The sequence below is a fragment of the Oryza sativa genome, chromosome 1 (assembly GCF_034140825.1).
Source record: "Oryza sativa Japonica Group chromosome 1, ASM3414082v1".
NCBI classification, from domain to species: domain Eukaryota; kingdom Viridiplantae; phylum Streptophyta; class Magnoliopsida; order Poales; family Poaceae; genus Oryza; species Oryza sativa.
This window is the reverse complement of record NC_089035.1, coordinates 19,715,571-19,728,447: the sequence shown is the minus strand read 5'-3', so window position 1 is coordinate 19,728,447 and position 12,877 is coordinate 19,715,571. Positions and strand designations below refer to the sequence as shown.

The window sequence follows — 12,877 nt, the reverse complement described above, 5'->3', positions numbered from 1 at the left end:
ACGAAAACCATATTTACCGATGCAGATGCAACAGCTTTGCCCTTAAGCAACCTTTTTGCCTTGTCGGCTTCAACATCATCGGCTGTTGTAACCGTGCTCTTAACACGCCACTCCTGCTTGGTCCAAGTTTTCCTCAGCCGATGATTAATCTCTTGCCGCACCTCTTGAAAACGCTTCCTGTTCCTCATCCTTTGAACCCTTCTCTTCTGATTCTTGGTGAAAATACTTGTAGGACACCATTGTGTATTCCTATCATCATCTTCATTATGGTGATAATCTTAATTTACCGGGCCCAACCTCTGATGAATAGGTACCCTTTTCTGACTCAGCCGATTGCCTCTATTATAGGATCGGCTAGAACTCCCTGCATCATTGCTGCATCCAGGACAATCCTCAATCGACGGTAGCCTCATACCTTCATTCCAGCAAAATCTGAAAAATTCACAATCCCAATGATGATCAAAACCACCATCATCTTCTTCATAATACTTTTCCTACTGCTTATCATGCTTCCTCTGATATTTGTTAATAACTCTAGCCGAATTCATCCGGAAATTTAGATTTTTTCCCCTATCGGCTGTCCTCCCAGAAGTGTGTACCATGTTAACAAAGAAAGGATTACCATCGACCTTCATCGGCTTCTTCAAATCATCGAACTTGATCTTTCCTCCCTCAATGGCCACCTGGATTTGCTGCTTGAAAACTTTGCAGTCGTTAGTCGAATGAGAACCAGAATTATGCCATTTGCCATACCTCCTTTTGCCTAACTCTTCAGCCGATGGGATCACATGACCAGCAGGGAGTTGAATCTGTTTCTCCTGAAGCAACAAATCGAAAATCCTGCCAGCCTTATGTAGACCCCCAATTTTGGAAATCGGAAATCTTCTGTGTTTATCCGTACCAATCCCTGGATCAGTAGTTGGTACACACATACATAGTTGAATCACAACATATCATGAATGAATTCAAGCTAAAAGAGTTAAATACTTACATTAGAGCCAGGTAGGCCAACAACTATCAGAGAACAACAGCGGACGACAAAATAATACAAGGGCCCGGTTAACATGCCACAGGCAGTCGACTGGGGAACGAGACCTAGAACAAGACCGCACTCCGATCATCTTGTCAAGTACGCAAGCGTACTAACAAGGGCTTCTCTTCAACACTCTCCTAAAAGATATATAAATAGCAAGGGTGAGTAACAACCGTACTCAGCAATCCACCACAGCAATGATGCATATGATAGAGAGTATTTCAAGGAATGGCTTCAGGTTCCTTTGCGCAAAGCAAGTTTTGCAAATCTTTTCACAAGCCTAAGACCTAGCATAGACTGATCAAATTTTAGTACCAGTGTTCACATTAAACAACGATGGTTCTGTCCACCATCCATTGTGATCCCAGGGATAGCTTCCCGCCATTGAGTCGTCATGGTTTTCTGAGGACGTCCACCTTCCCTCCTCTCAGGAAGTGGCTCCATCAGCATAAAAATAATCATGCAATATCCCATCCCAAACAAGTTAAGAATTTAGAGTCTAGCCAAGTGTAATACATGAACCGGTGCTCAATAACCGTGAGCACGGCTATTCGAATAGATTTGGTTTACTCACACTGCAGTGGATGTACACTTTACCCGCACTCCGCGACTGCCCAACACATGAGCCTCGTCCCAACACATAAGACGCGTCACGGCAAAGCTTTTCGATAACCTCGCATTGGCAGTACCCGCTCCATGAACTTTACATCCTCATACACTCTAGGCGTACACGGTTTCTAGCAGTGAGAGGAGTTCTGGCGCACCCGGGAAGGGAAGACTCACACATGCATTAATTTATAATTATGTTTAGATTCTCACATGGCAGTCCTACCGATGGCGACACCACTGTAGACACATGCCCCGCGGTCCTACCAATGGCTGCCCCACCGTAGAGCCCCTGCCTCACACATCAAGAAACCACTATGCATGGATACTGCCTCCGCTCAGCTATCTACTCCGCTAGGTCTATACCCATTCGAGAAGTACGGTTGTACGGGGGTCGTTTCATGCTTAACTTCATGGCTCGGTCCTTAATTGACCAGGGACGGCACTAGCCTTTTTCCGGATACCACCCAAATCCTCCATCCGCCCCAGTCGAAAACATTTGTTTAGTTTCATTTTCCTTTCACAAATCATGTCATCAATATCATGGCAATGTGGCGCTCATGTCTCCACATGCCGCATCTCAATTACCTTCCCAAAGGTAATTGCCCAAGCATATAGCATTTGATAAATATGAGTATGCATAAATCTAGAGTAGCATTTCTAAGCATTTGTCATAGTTGACTAGGGACTTATACGTAAATCATGGTTACAAGGATTTAAGGGTAAACAATAATCAAGGCATGGCATAATCACAAGTAGGATGTTCATCATTGCATGCAATTTTATTAGTAAACAAAACAATTTCGCAATTGGGATCAACATGTACAAAGAATAGTGATGACTTGCCTGCTCAGGATAGTCCTTATTCTTGATACAATCTTGATCAACCTTCACCTCCTGGAAGCAGCATATGTTGCCTCATGACTAACCGATATACAAATTCTATAATACGCGAGAAAAACCAATATTCAAACAACAATCAAATATGTACAAACAAAATATAGTTGTTGGGGTCGAACCTAGGGTTGCTCATACTACTCGTGTTTGCTAATGGATTCTAATCAAGCTAAGAACTAAGGTTTCTTAATCTTTATGTTGTCATCATGGTCTTTTTAGGAGTTAACCAACATAGCATTTATGGGATACATATTTGGCTAATATGTGGTTTAGTCTAGCAAATGGCTATATATGCATCTATCTAAATAGAACGGTTATACAGTAGAGGTTCTGTTGCCGGATGGATTTTGGATTGGTCAAATAATTACTGTGAATCATTTGTATTATTATTTTATTGATGGAGGCTTTATTCTAATTATGTACATATTTTAGTTGTCAAAATAAATTATAAAAGGTTAACAATTACCCATGCTTTGTATGTTAGAAATATTTAGGTTAATCATATTATGGTTACGGACTATCCCATCACATAATTTTACAATGAATAATCCTAATTTACAATTGAACTTGGATTATATGAGGTCAAAATTTATAACTAGTATTTATCCAATATACATGTTTGTCATAAACTCCCTCTAATTTAATATATGCAACACGCAAATTAATACTGTACCGTATAGCTATAACGGGATGTACATTATGTGTGTGCACAATGTCTTAATATTGGATCATTTATTGATTAATTATTATTTACTACAAGATATACCGTATATGTGATCAAAGTGGATCCATGAGTGATTTACTGTTCGGGCAATAATTGGATGCTAACCAAATCAACTATATGCTATTCCCTATGCTATTAATCAACTTCATTTTGGTGGTTTATTTATAATTGGTCTGTTATTATTCCTCACAAATAAGCTAAGGACTGATCCATGCGTGTTCATATTTTAGTCACAAAATATGAGGCTAAACATTATTTATATATTTTGGACGTCATGGGTATAATTATATATGGACATATATTAATAAATGGCACTAGCATTTCCTATGCTTTAATTAATTTGAAACAATGCTTTTAATTAGTTTACATGGGTTTTACAGTGATAAAGCATGTTAAAGACAATTATTTGACATCTACTTTACAGTACAATATCAATTTTATTTATTAGCACATTTTTAAATTGACTATTATCTAATTTCTTGGTATTAACTATTTTATAATTATAAATATATTTTATTAAATAGTGAATTATATACCATTTGAAAGATTATGATTTTAGATGAATTTAGATTCATGTTTCACTCGAATCAGAGCTAAAATGAGCAAGTTACGCTAGTTTAAAGATTCAAATTTGAATAAATCCGAGAAATTGTGAAAAGGCACTGTTCTTAATTCATTTATTTTTAATCCGAAATATATCCTTATCCCTAACAGCTGCTGACATGTGGGGTCAAAGCTTTGATTTTCTTTTTCACGGGATTAATTTTCTAAAGGAAAATAGGAGGAGCAGGCCCGGCCTGTCAGCGACTCAGCCGGGAGTCGTCTTCTACCTCTCGCCAGAGAGAGGGAGGCATCGCGGGGCGCGGCTGGGCGCAACCACGACGGCGCGAGGCCGGCACGGCGGTGGCCAGGGAAGGTGCGGCGGAACTCGGGCGACATCCCTCCACCGTTGGCGACGCGCGGCGGAGTGAGGTCGAGCGGCGCAGCATGGCCACCATGGCCGAGCTCGGGTTGCAAGGGGATAGGGCGCTAGGGCTAAGTTCCAACCAAATTGACGAGGGCGTGAGCATCTACGGAGTGTGGGGGTTCCATTTTACTCACTAGATGGAGAGGAGGAGCTCCGGGATGGCTTGTCCACGGCGAGCTCACCGGCGGCAGAACGGTGGCCGGACCGGCACGGCGACGGTTGCTAATTGGCGAAATTAAAGGGGACTATACTTTCTACAGAACTAGGGGAGGCCAGAGGAGCGAGGACTTACCGAGGGATGGAGGAACGACGAAGTTCGATGTCGCGGGGGTGGAGTAGAGAAGAAGATCCCGCAAGCACGCTAGGTGTTCGATGAAATGTGTGTGAGAAAGAGAAAGAGGCAGAGATGGGGCTAGGCCTTGTGATGGCAGCCAAGGTGTGTGGGGAGGAAGGAAGATGGAAGGGGGGTATTTATAGGGTGTGGGAAGGGTGGCTTAATGGTCGACGCGACGGACGGCGCACTGGGCTCGAGGACGACATGATGGCGCGCGGGGCTCGAGGGCGACATGATGGCGCGCAGGGCTCAAGGGCGACGTGATGGCGCGCGGGGCTCAAGGCGGTGACGACGACACACGGCGACGTGATGGCGCGGCAGCGGCGCACAGGGCGCGAGGCACTGATGCGACGGCGACGGCGACGCGACTGGTGCGGGGCTCGGCGCGGCGCTGGTGACGGCGACGGTGACACGAGCGGTGCGGGGCTCGGCGCGGCGCAGCCGACGGCGACGGCGACAGCACGCGGCGGGTTGGAGACGGCGCGGCGACGGCGACGCGACATGACGCGGCGGCGCAGGGCGCGAGTTGGCGCACGGCAGCAGCGTGGTAGGCCGACGGCAATGGCGACAAAACGGCGCGCGGCGGTGATGGCAGAGTGAGGCGACGGCGACGCGGCGCGGTGATGGTGACACGACAGCGATGGTGCCGGTGCGGGCGGGGCTCGAGGCCGGCTAGGGTGGCGCAGCAGTGGGGAGAAAGAGAGCTGGGATGGCTAGAAACCAAATCGAACACCTAGGGGCTAATGAACAGTGCTAGCCAACTATTTTTGATTTTAGAGGGTACTTTGCAATTAGGAAAAATATACTGTTGCCACTAATTTTGTCACAATGTAAAAATACACCGCGTCTAAGTTATTTCATCGAAATTTATATTCAAATTAATATTGTCCAAATTTAAGTTTTATTAAAGATTCTATAATTTCCTAATGAGACTGTTATTAACACATTAGCACATTAGCTCAATTTATCTATATGTTAGTTTATTTTATATAGAGGGGTTTAATATATTAAATTTCAATCCCTAAATGCAATTAGGAACTTGGTGCAATATCGATCTACATATCGAATTAAATACTCCCATAATTCTATTATATATACAGAGAGCTCAGTTTATTTGAAGGATCATCATTTCATGTGTACTCATATTATGGCACACACCTACATTATTCAAATATTTTCATATTTGATAAAATAGGTTTATAATAACTTTTCTTTTATTTGCTTTTAATATCTTGTGCATAATTATTTGTAAGATTAAATATATTCTCGTAAATTATATCTATTGCTTAAATGTAGTTCTTTTCTTTACTTTCTTGGTGATCATTTATGGTTTGGCAAGCAATAGGAATCATAACAACCAGCATGATGCAAAAGTTTTAAAAAGTTCAAAATTTTAGTGATTTTTATTGTTGAGAATTTTCAGGATGTTACACATTAGTAATATCAAAGTCAAACATCTCCTCTTTTCCTAGAGCTCCTCACCCATTGGCATGGTATGACTTTCTTGCTCCTGACCCATTCGGTTGCCGCTACTTCGGAATCATCATGCTCTTCAGAATCATACATATAGGGATATACATGATTGATCTTCTTGAAATTCTTTTTAGCTTCAGCAAACCTTTGCTCATGTAAGGTCACCTTCTGTGCAAGATGTGATAGGCTTTCAATGTCCTGAGATGAAAACTTCTCCTTGATTGGTGCTATCAACCCTTGAAAAGCCAGATCGGCTAGCTGGGAATCTGTCAAAGACAAGCTGTAACACCTATTCCTCATCTCCCTAAGCCTCTGGATGTAATCTTGCACAGACTCATCATGTCTTTGCTTGATTGTTGTCAAATCGGACAGTTTCATCTCTTGCACTCCACTGTAGAAATAGCTATGAAACTGTTTTTCCAGATCGGCCCAACTATTGACAGAATTATATGGCAGAGAAGAAAACGACGTGAATGCCGATCCAGACAAAGACAAAAGAAACAACCTAACCCTCAAGGCGTCAACAGCCGATGCCTCACCACATTGAGCCAAGAATCGGCTAACATGTTCATAAGTTGAAACATTGTCTTGTCCTAAGAATTTTGAGAAGTCCGGCACTTTGTATCGGCTAGGCAATGAAACCCTTTCAAACCATTCAGGGTAAGGATGCCGATACAAGTTTCCAGTGTCCTTTGGTTTGAGCCCAAACTGCTCCCTCATCACATCTACAATCATATCAGCCCATGGCCTCTGCTGAGGTACTCCTTGCGTTTGTTGCTACATCGGCTCGAACTGATTAAACTGAGGAGCAAATTGGGGTTGAGGCGATCCTGTTTGCTGGTACTGAACATAAGGTGACGAAGGCTTATATTGATAATTTAAATTACCTCCTTGATAATTCTTGAAATTTGGCTGAATGTTACGCACCAAATGTTCAGGAACAACTTGAGGTATTGCTGACTGATCGGCCTGTACATTATGGACCAAGTGCTCAGGAACCAATTGATTTGCAGCATGCTGCCTTAGCCGATTATCAGGTGTTCTCAACCTAGCCGATACATGTTGCAAGTTTTGCTGTTGAATCGGCTGAACCGTTTGCTGTCTTGGCGGCGTTTGCTGATTCAGCATTGACTGTACTGGGTCAGCTGTTTGTGGATTTGGTAGAAACATTGCAGCAACCTGTTCCTGAGTCAGCCGATTGGCATTTCGCCCAGCATGTTGTGGTTGTTCTCTGGTCAACAATCTAGGATTGACCACCTGTCTTTGTGCCGATGATGACGCAGCTGGTGCAGTAGTTGAAACTGGTGCCATCGGCTGGATTGGTGGTACACTAGAAACACCCTGTTGATTTCCTGTGATCGAAGGCCGATAGTTCGGGAAAACACCTCCTGGTAAATAAACTGGCCCTGTAGTTTGATGCTCAGCTATCGTGCCATCGACCACAGACTTCACCATGTTTGTCAAAGTATTAACTAGCACTCCAGATTGGTTGATCAGAGCATGTTGCACGGCATAGTCGATCCAGTCTTGAAAGTTATTAAACTGTAAACGCTCTTGGTCGCCATCTTCACCAAGATCTTCAACTGCACCATCTTTAGGAACATCACCTTTGTCGCCTGAGCCAGCCACGGTACCTGCATGACCTGGAGAAGAGCTTGAGCCAACCTCATCGGCTGCAACTACCTTCAGCTTGTACTTATGGACGATTGTGCCTCTGCGGGTTTCTTGAAAAGAATTCATGAATTGATCCTTCATGCTGCTCATCATTTGCTCAAGCTCACCCCTTTGTTCAGCTGTCAGCTTATCCAATGTGACTGGAACTATGTTGCTGGGATTCACTTTAGTTGATGGATTTGCAGCTCCTGTTTTAGCAACGGGAGGTTTGACTCCTGTCCCTGGTGACGGTGGTAGTTTTTGGGCCAACGGGAAGAAGTCGTTAACACTCGTGGTCCCACTGGGCATGCCAAAAGTGTGTTGATGCGAAAAACACGAGGCCTGGGAGATCTGCTTAACTCCAGTGCAGGTCCAAAATCTTGCCTTTTAGGTTCATGAGCGTGCCAGTTGATTTGATCCTGCAATCAACAAGAAATAGAGACAAAGAAACTGTAGTTAAATCCATAAATGATAGCCGATCGGCCAGCCACCGATGACATATCATTTATCTTTGAGCCGATGTCATATGTGAATCGATCGGCAGTTGTAAATAAGTGAATTGAAACTAAATCTACTCGATCGGCTGTAGATGTTAACAGCACATAATCTTTATGTCGATATATACTTAAATCAAGTGATTGGGATGGATCGGTCGCCATGCCGAGACAGTATAAATCACTTAGATCAAAATATATATTAACGATGAGATTATAGATGTTCACAGCATAGCCGATCAGATAGATCTAGCGTGCACCGGCTAATACTCCGACACCACTCTATATTAAGATATTAAAGCAAGTAAAATATATCAAACAGAGAGCTTAATACACCTAAATGCAATAGGATCTTAACACAAAGGGCAGATCTAGCATAACAATTGAGCACATAAGACATAAAGCTAAATCAGGTAAGATTGGCTGAAACTCCGATGCTACTCTACTCAACAACCAAGAAGCAGGCTAGAGACTATAGTTCTAAACACGACTTATGAGACCAAACTCAACTGATGCAGCCATAAGTATGAAAAGAAAGACAATATGTAGACAATCAAGCTATTGGAAGCTTTATGGAATGGTAGATATCCTATATAATCTAAGCCAACGTCAATATTTAACCTAATCGGCTACCCACTAATGATAGATATTAGCCGATTGAAGGTTAGACAGCGATATTGTCAGAGATTATATAAGATATATGATAACTCGACAACTTACATGAACAAAATTAGAGTATCATAAAAATGGAAGCACTAATCCTGAGAACGCAAGCCGCCATAACAAGTTTTACCTCTAGTTGAAGATCGAAACTGATCCAGCTCAACCCGAAAGCAAGAACTCATCGAAACAAAACGAACGTAAAAGGGTGGCGATGCGCTGAAATTGTTGTTGAACGTGAGTTATCTTATTACATGGGGCTCGGGGTCTATTTATACCCGAGATTACAAAATATGTCCTTGTCGGACACGACTCTTATCTCTAACAAACTCTAAGATACCATAAGTCTTTGCGGCAGACTTTTGCCCAAACTTATCTCTAAGGAATTTACATAAAATATCCTAATTAATAGATAAAATTGCCTCCTTAGGACTCAATCCGTGTATGGCAATCCATATGAAGCACTTCAACTCGACCCGATAACGTATACCGAGTCGTATTGTCAAAATCGGCTCAATCGGTTAACCTTGTCCGACTCGAACTCTGCCGATTAAGGTCGCAACCAATTCGGACTTAGCCGATTCTTGCTCTGTTTTCGTAACGATTCTTGTCTTAGATTCCGCTTCTGTTTGATCTTCATCTCCGATACTCATATTACCAAATTTGGTCGTTAACAATAGCTCACTATAGTACTCAAATAAACTCAAGCTTAACTTAGTGGGTGTTGATTGAAAAATTAAGTCCCCCTCATCCAGGATCTTAGTAAGGCTCTAATTTACATATGTACTGGCCAGAACGTAATCTTAATTAATCTTAATTTTATGAGCCTTTAGAGTATGGATCCATGAGCAAATGTTTATTAATTTTATGAGCCTTTAGAGTATGGATCCATGAGCAAATGCTTAGCTTAATAATTTGATCCTGGGACATGTCTTTCACAACCATATCAATGTGTTAGGAAGAAAACACACAACATGCTGCTACTAGAATAGAAAACAGTGTTTAATTAGTGCACAACTTATAGCACAGTATAATTTTGGGTGGTTTACACCTTTTGAGTGGTTTATGAGCGCTATTTACCACTCTTAGTTCTGGGAAAAATTCTTAAATATATGATTAATCATAACATGCTTTAAAAATCTAATTGCATCGTCGACTATGCAGTAAGAGATTATTTTGGAGCTTTTCCATGGTTATTGCTCCCCTATGTGTGGATATAGCTTAATCTAAATTAGCTTAATAATCTTTATAAATATCCACACATCTCACAAAATAAGTGTCCAAATGTCTCTAAAATTTTGAGATCAAATAGTGTCGAGGAGAGCTCCTCTCTAGCGGGTGATCGTGAGACCCCCCTTTGTGAGTTCGGCCGGGGAGAAGGGCGCGAGGATCGGGAGCCGCTTCCTTTAGCCCGAGGAAAAACTGGAAACTAGGGATTATAAAGGTTTGGGCCGCTAAAAGACGTAATGCCCTACTCCTATGTTTGGGATTATCTCTGGACGTTACAAGCACCCTCTTCTTTTTTTCTCTCTCTTTCCCCATGGCGAGGTCCTCCTTTTATAGTTTAAGGGGATACCACATGCAGCGCCCCTATCTACTCCTTCTCCGGAAGGCGGCCCACTTAACCTGGATCTAACTGCCAACCGTGCCTTCAACCGGACGCAAGGCATTCGCCCATTCTTAGGCGGGGCCCAGCGCCGTCCTCAGTCCGTCGTAGGGGACATCCCTGCCATTCCCTCTTAAATGCCGAGAGACTTCGGTGGATGCGCCCTTTTGCAGGGGGGCGCACTCGACCCTGGTCTGATGGGACGGGTCATACCTGCCCCCACTCCGCCTAACACAGGACGGGGCGTGGGGGCACCGCCGCCCATCCAATCAGCCACCGACCGACTGGTCAGGGCTGATTGACGGGCGTCAATCGTGCGGCGCCGCACGTCCCCCCCTCCCCCCACGTCTCATTTAATGCGGCGCGGGACGGTTGGGGCGCCGCGCAATTAAGGCCCTCAAGGCGCCTCTTGCTTCGTGGCTCATCCGGCCACGCAGCGGTCGGGTGACCCTCCTTGGGGTGGCTCGCTCGACGGGCCTGAGGGGTGTGACGTGGCCCTTACGGGCCCGAGGGGAGGGTGACGTGGCCCCCCGAGGGTCCCTCGGCGGGCCTCCAACCCCCTGACCTCCCCCCCCCCCGGGGGAGGCAGGGAAGGGGCCGGCCGTACAGCCACGTGCCGGACGGGGAAGCCGCCTCCCCTCACGATGCGTACCCCCGGACCCATTTCACCGACAAATAGACTTTTAGAAATATGAGCATGTTACTTAAAGTTGCCTTGCAAATAATACAAAGCATTCTTAATACCAGTGGTCTAGTCTGGATTTAAATACTGTCAAGATTCCTAGTAAGAAATGTATGCCAAATCTGTATGCATCCAGATTTGAGCTAACTGTCAGCTGAATCATAAATTATTATCTTTATAATTTAATTTCAGCTTGACTAACTTTAACTCAATTCTCTCAAATTATTTATTTAATTTATAACTTACTGATATAAGCCCAGTACTCCTTTAGACCAAAAAAATTTTCATGAAAAATTTTCTTTAGTTTCTATCAGCAATATGCATTGCTTGACAATAAAATGTCATTAGTATAGAGTACCGGTGAATGAAATTCCCACCATTAATTTTCATGAAGTTGTTCACCTCACTTGAATTGTTCGAAATTTCCATTAGAGTCAGCCAAAATTTTATTAACCCACTTAAATGGCCTACTATTTTGACTCATTTAGAAACTTCTACTAAATTCTTTGTTTTGTTCATCAATCTCAATTTATTCTTACATGGTTCAAAAACCATTTGGATGAACGCTTATTTTTAATGTCTTATAAGGTGAACAAGCTTTATTTAGTGTTTACCACCATAATTCGATCTCATAACTTCATTTGATTTTAGCATTAGTATCTTAAATTTCTTAAAGGAAATCGGAGGTCTCTTATGAGTAAACATAGCCTTATGGGGTAAACATAACCAAAAGTATTCGCTTGTTGACTAATTTCTTAACTTCGTGAATTTTTCCCTTAAAGCTTAAATAACGTAATTAAAATCAATCCAAGGGAAAGAATCTCTCCAACTTATGAGACGTTCCAACCTCCCCTAGAAATGTGACATCAATTACAATGTCACAATTTCAATGACGTCTCATCTTTTGTCATTACATGCAATTATTATAATAGTCACATAGTCATCCAAAGAACAAATATGATTGTCGTGCACAAGGGCAAGACCAATCACTTTATTATCACGCTTAATATAACATGTTCTGTTTGGAAAAATAACGGACATGACCCGTTTCTCACATGACTTTAAATAATTAATAAGGTTTCTCTTAATGGGGTGAACAAATAAGATATTATTGCAACTGTTGGAGAAACTAAGTGTGAGGTCTCCAACAACCCTTCACTCCATCAGTTACTCTGAGCTTGCGGCTCGCCTTACTTCTACTTGCCCTCTGGCTCGCTATTCTTATTAGAGGATTCCCCTTGATAGACCTTCTTGCCTTTATCAAAGGCATTAGTGAGGTTGAGCTGGTCTTTTATCTTCTGCTTTTCAGCCCTTTGGCGCTCTTCCTCTTCCACTGAGTGTGAGATCAGTTCTTGTATGGTCCACTTCTCTTTCTGGGTATTATAATTTATTTTGAATGGATCATAGTTAAGACCTAGAGATCTCATGATGAGGTGCACTAAAAATCCATCAGATATTTCCATATCCATGGATCTGAGTTGATTTTCCATATGAGTCATCTCAAGGATGTGCTTCCTTATACCACTTTTGCCATCATAATGACTAGTGATCATCTCACTTACAAGCGTATTGGCATGAGTCTCAGGTGCAAATTCAAAACTTTCTTCAATGTTTGCCAGATACGTCTTAATGTCATTAGAGTCAATGATTTCTCCAATAACTTCTGGAGAGATGGCACCCCTGACATAAATTAAGCACATTCTATTGGACTTCTCCCAGTTGGCTAACTTCTTATTGTAGGCCCACAT

General features: G+C 42.7%; 1 protein-coding gene across 1 annotated transcript; it reads right to left on the bottom strand.

The window, feature by feature from the left end:
* Nucleotides 1-12,325: 12,325 nt before the first annotated feature.
* On the bottom strand, nucleotides 12,326-12,877 carry LOC136355352 (uncharacterized). The gene has a single exon (XM_066307857.1). The coding sequence runs from the start codon at nucleotides 12,875-12,877 to the stop codon at nucleotides 12,326-12,328; it is 552 nt and encodes a 183-aa protein (XP_066163954.1).

Bases quoted from the DNA above. Each gene is read 5' to 3' on its own strand.
- LOC136355352 (XM_066307857.1), bottom strand. From the start codon at position 12,877: ATGTGGGCCTACAATAAGAAGTTAGCCAACTGGGAGAAGTCCAATAGA.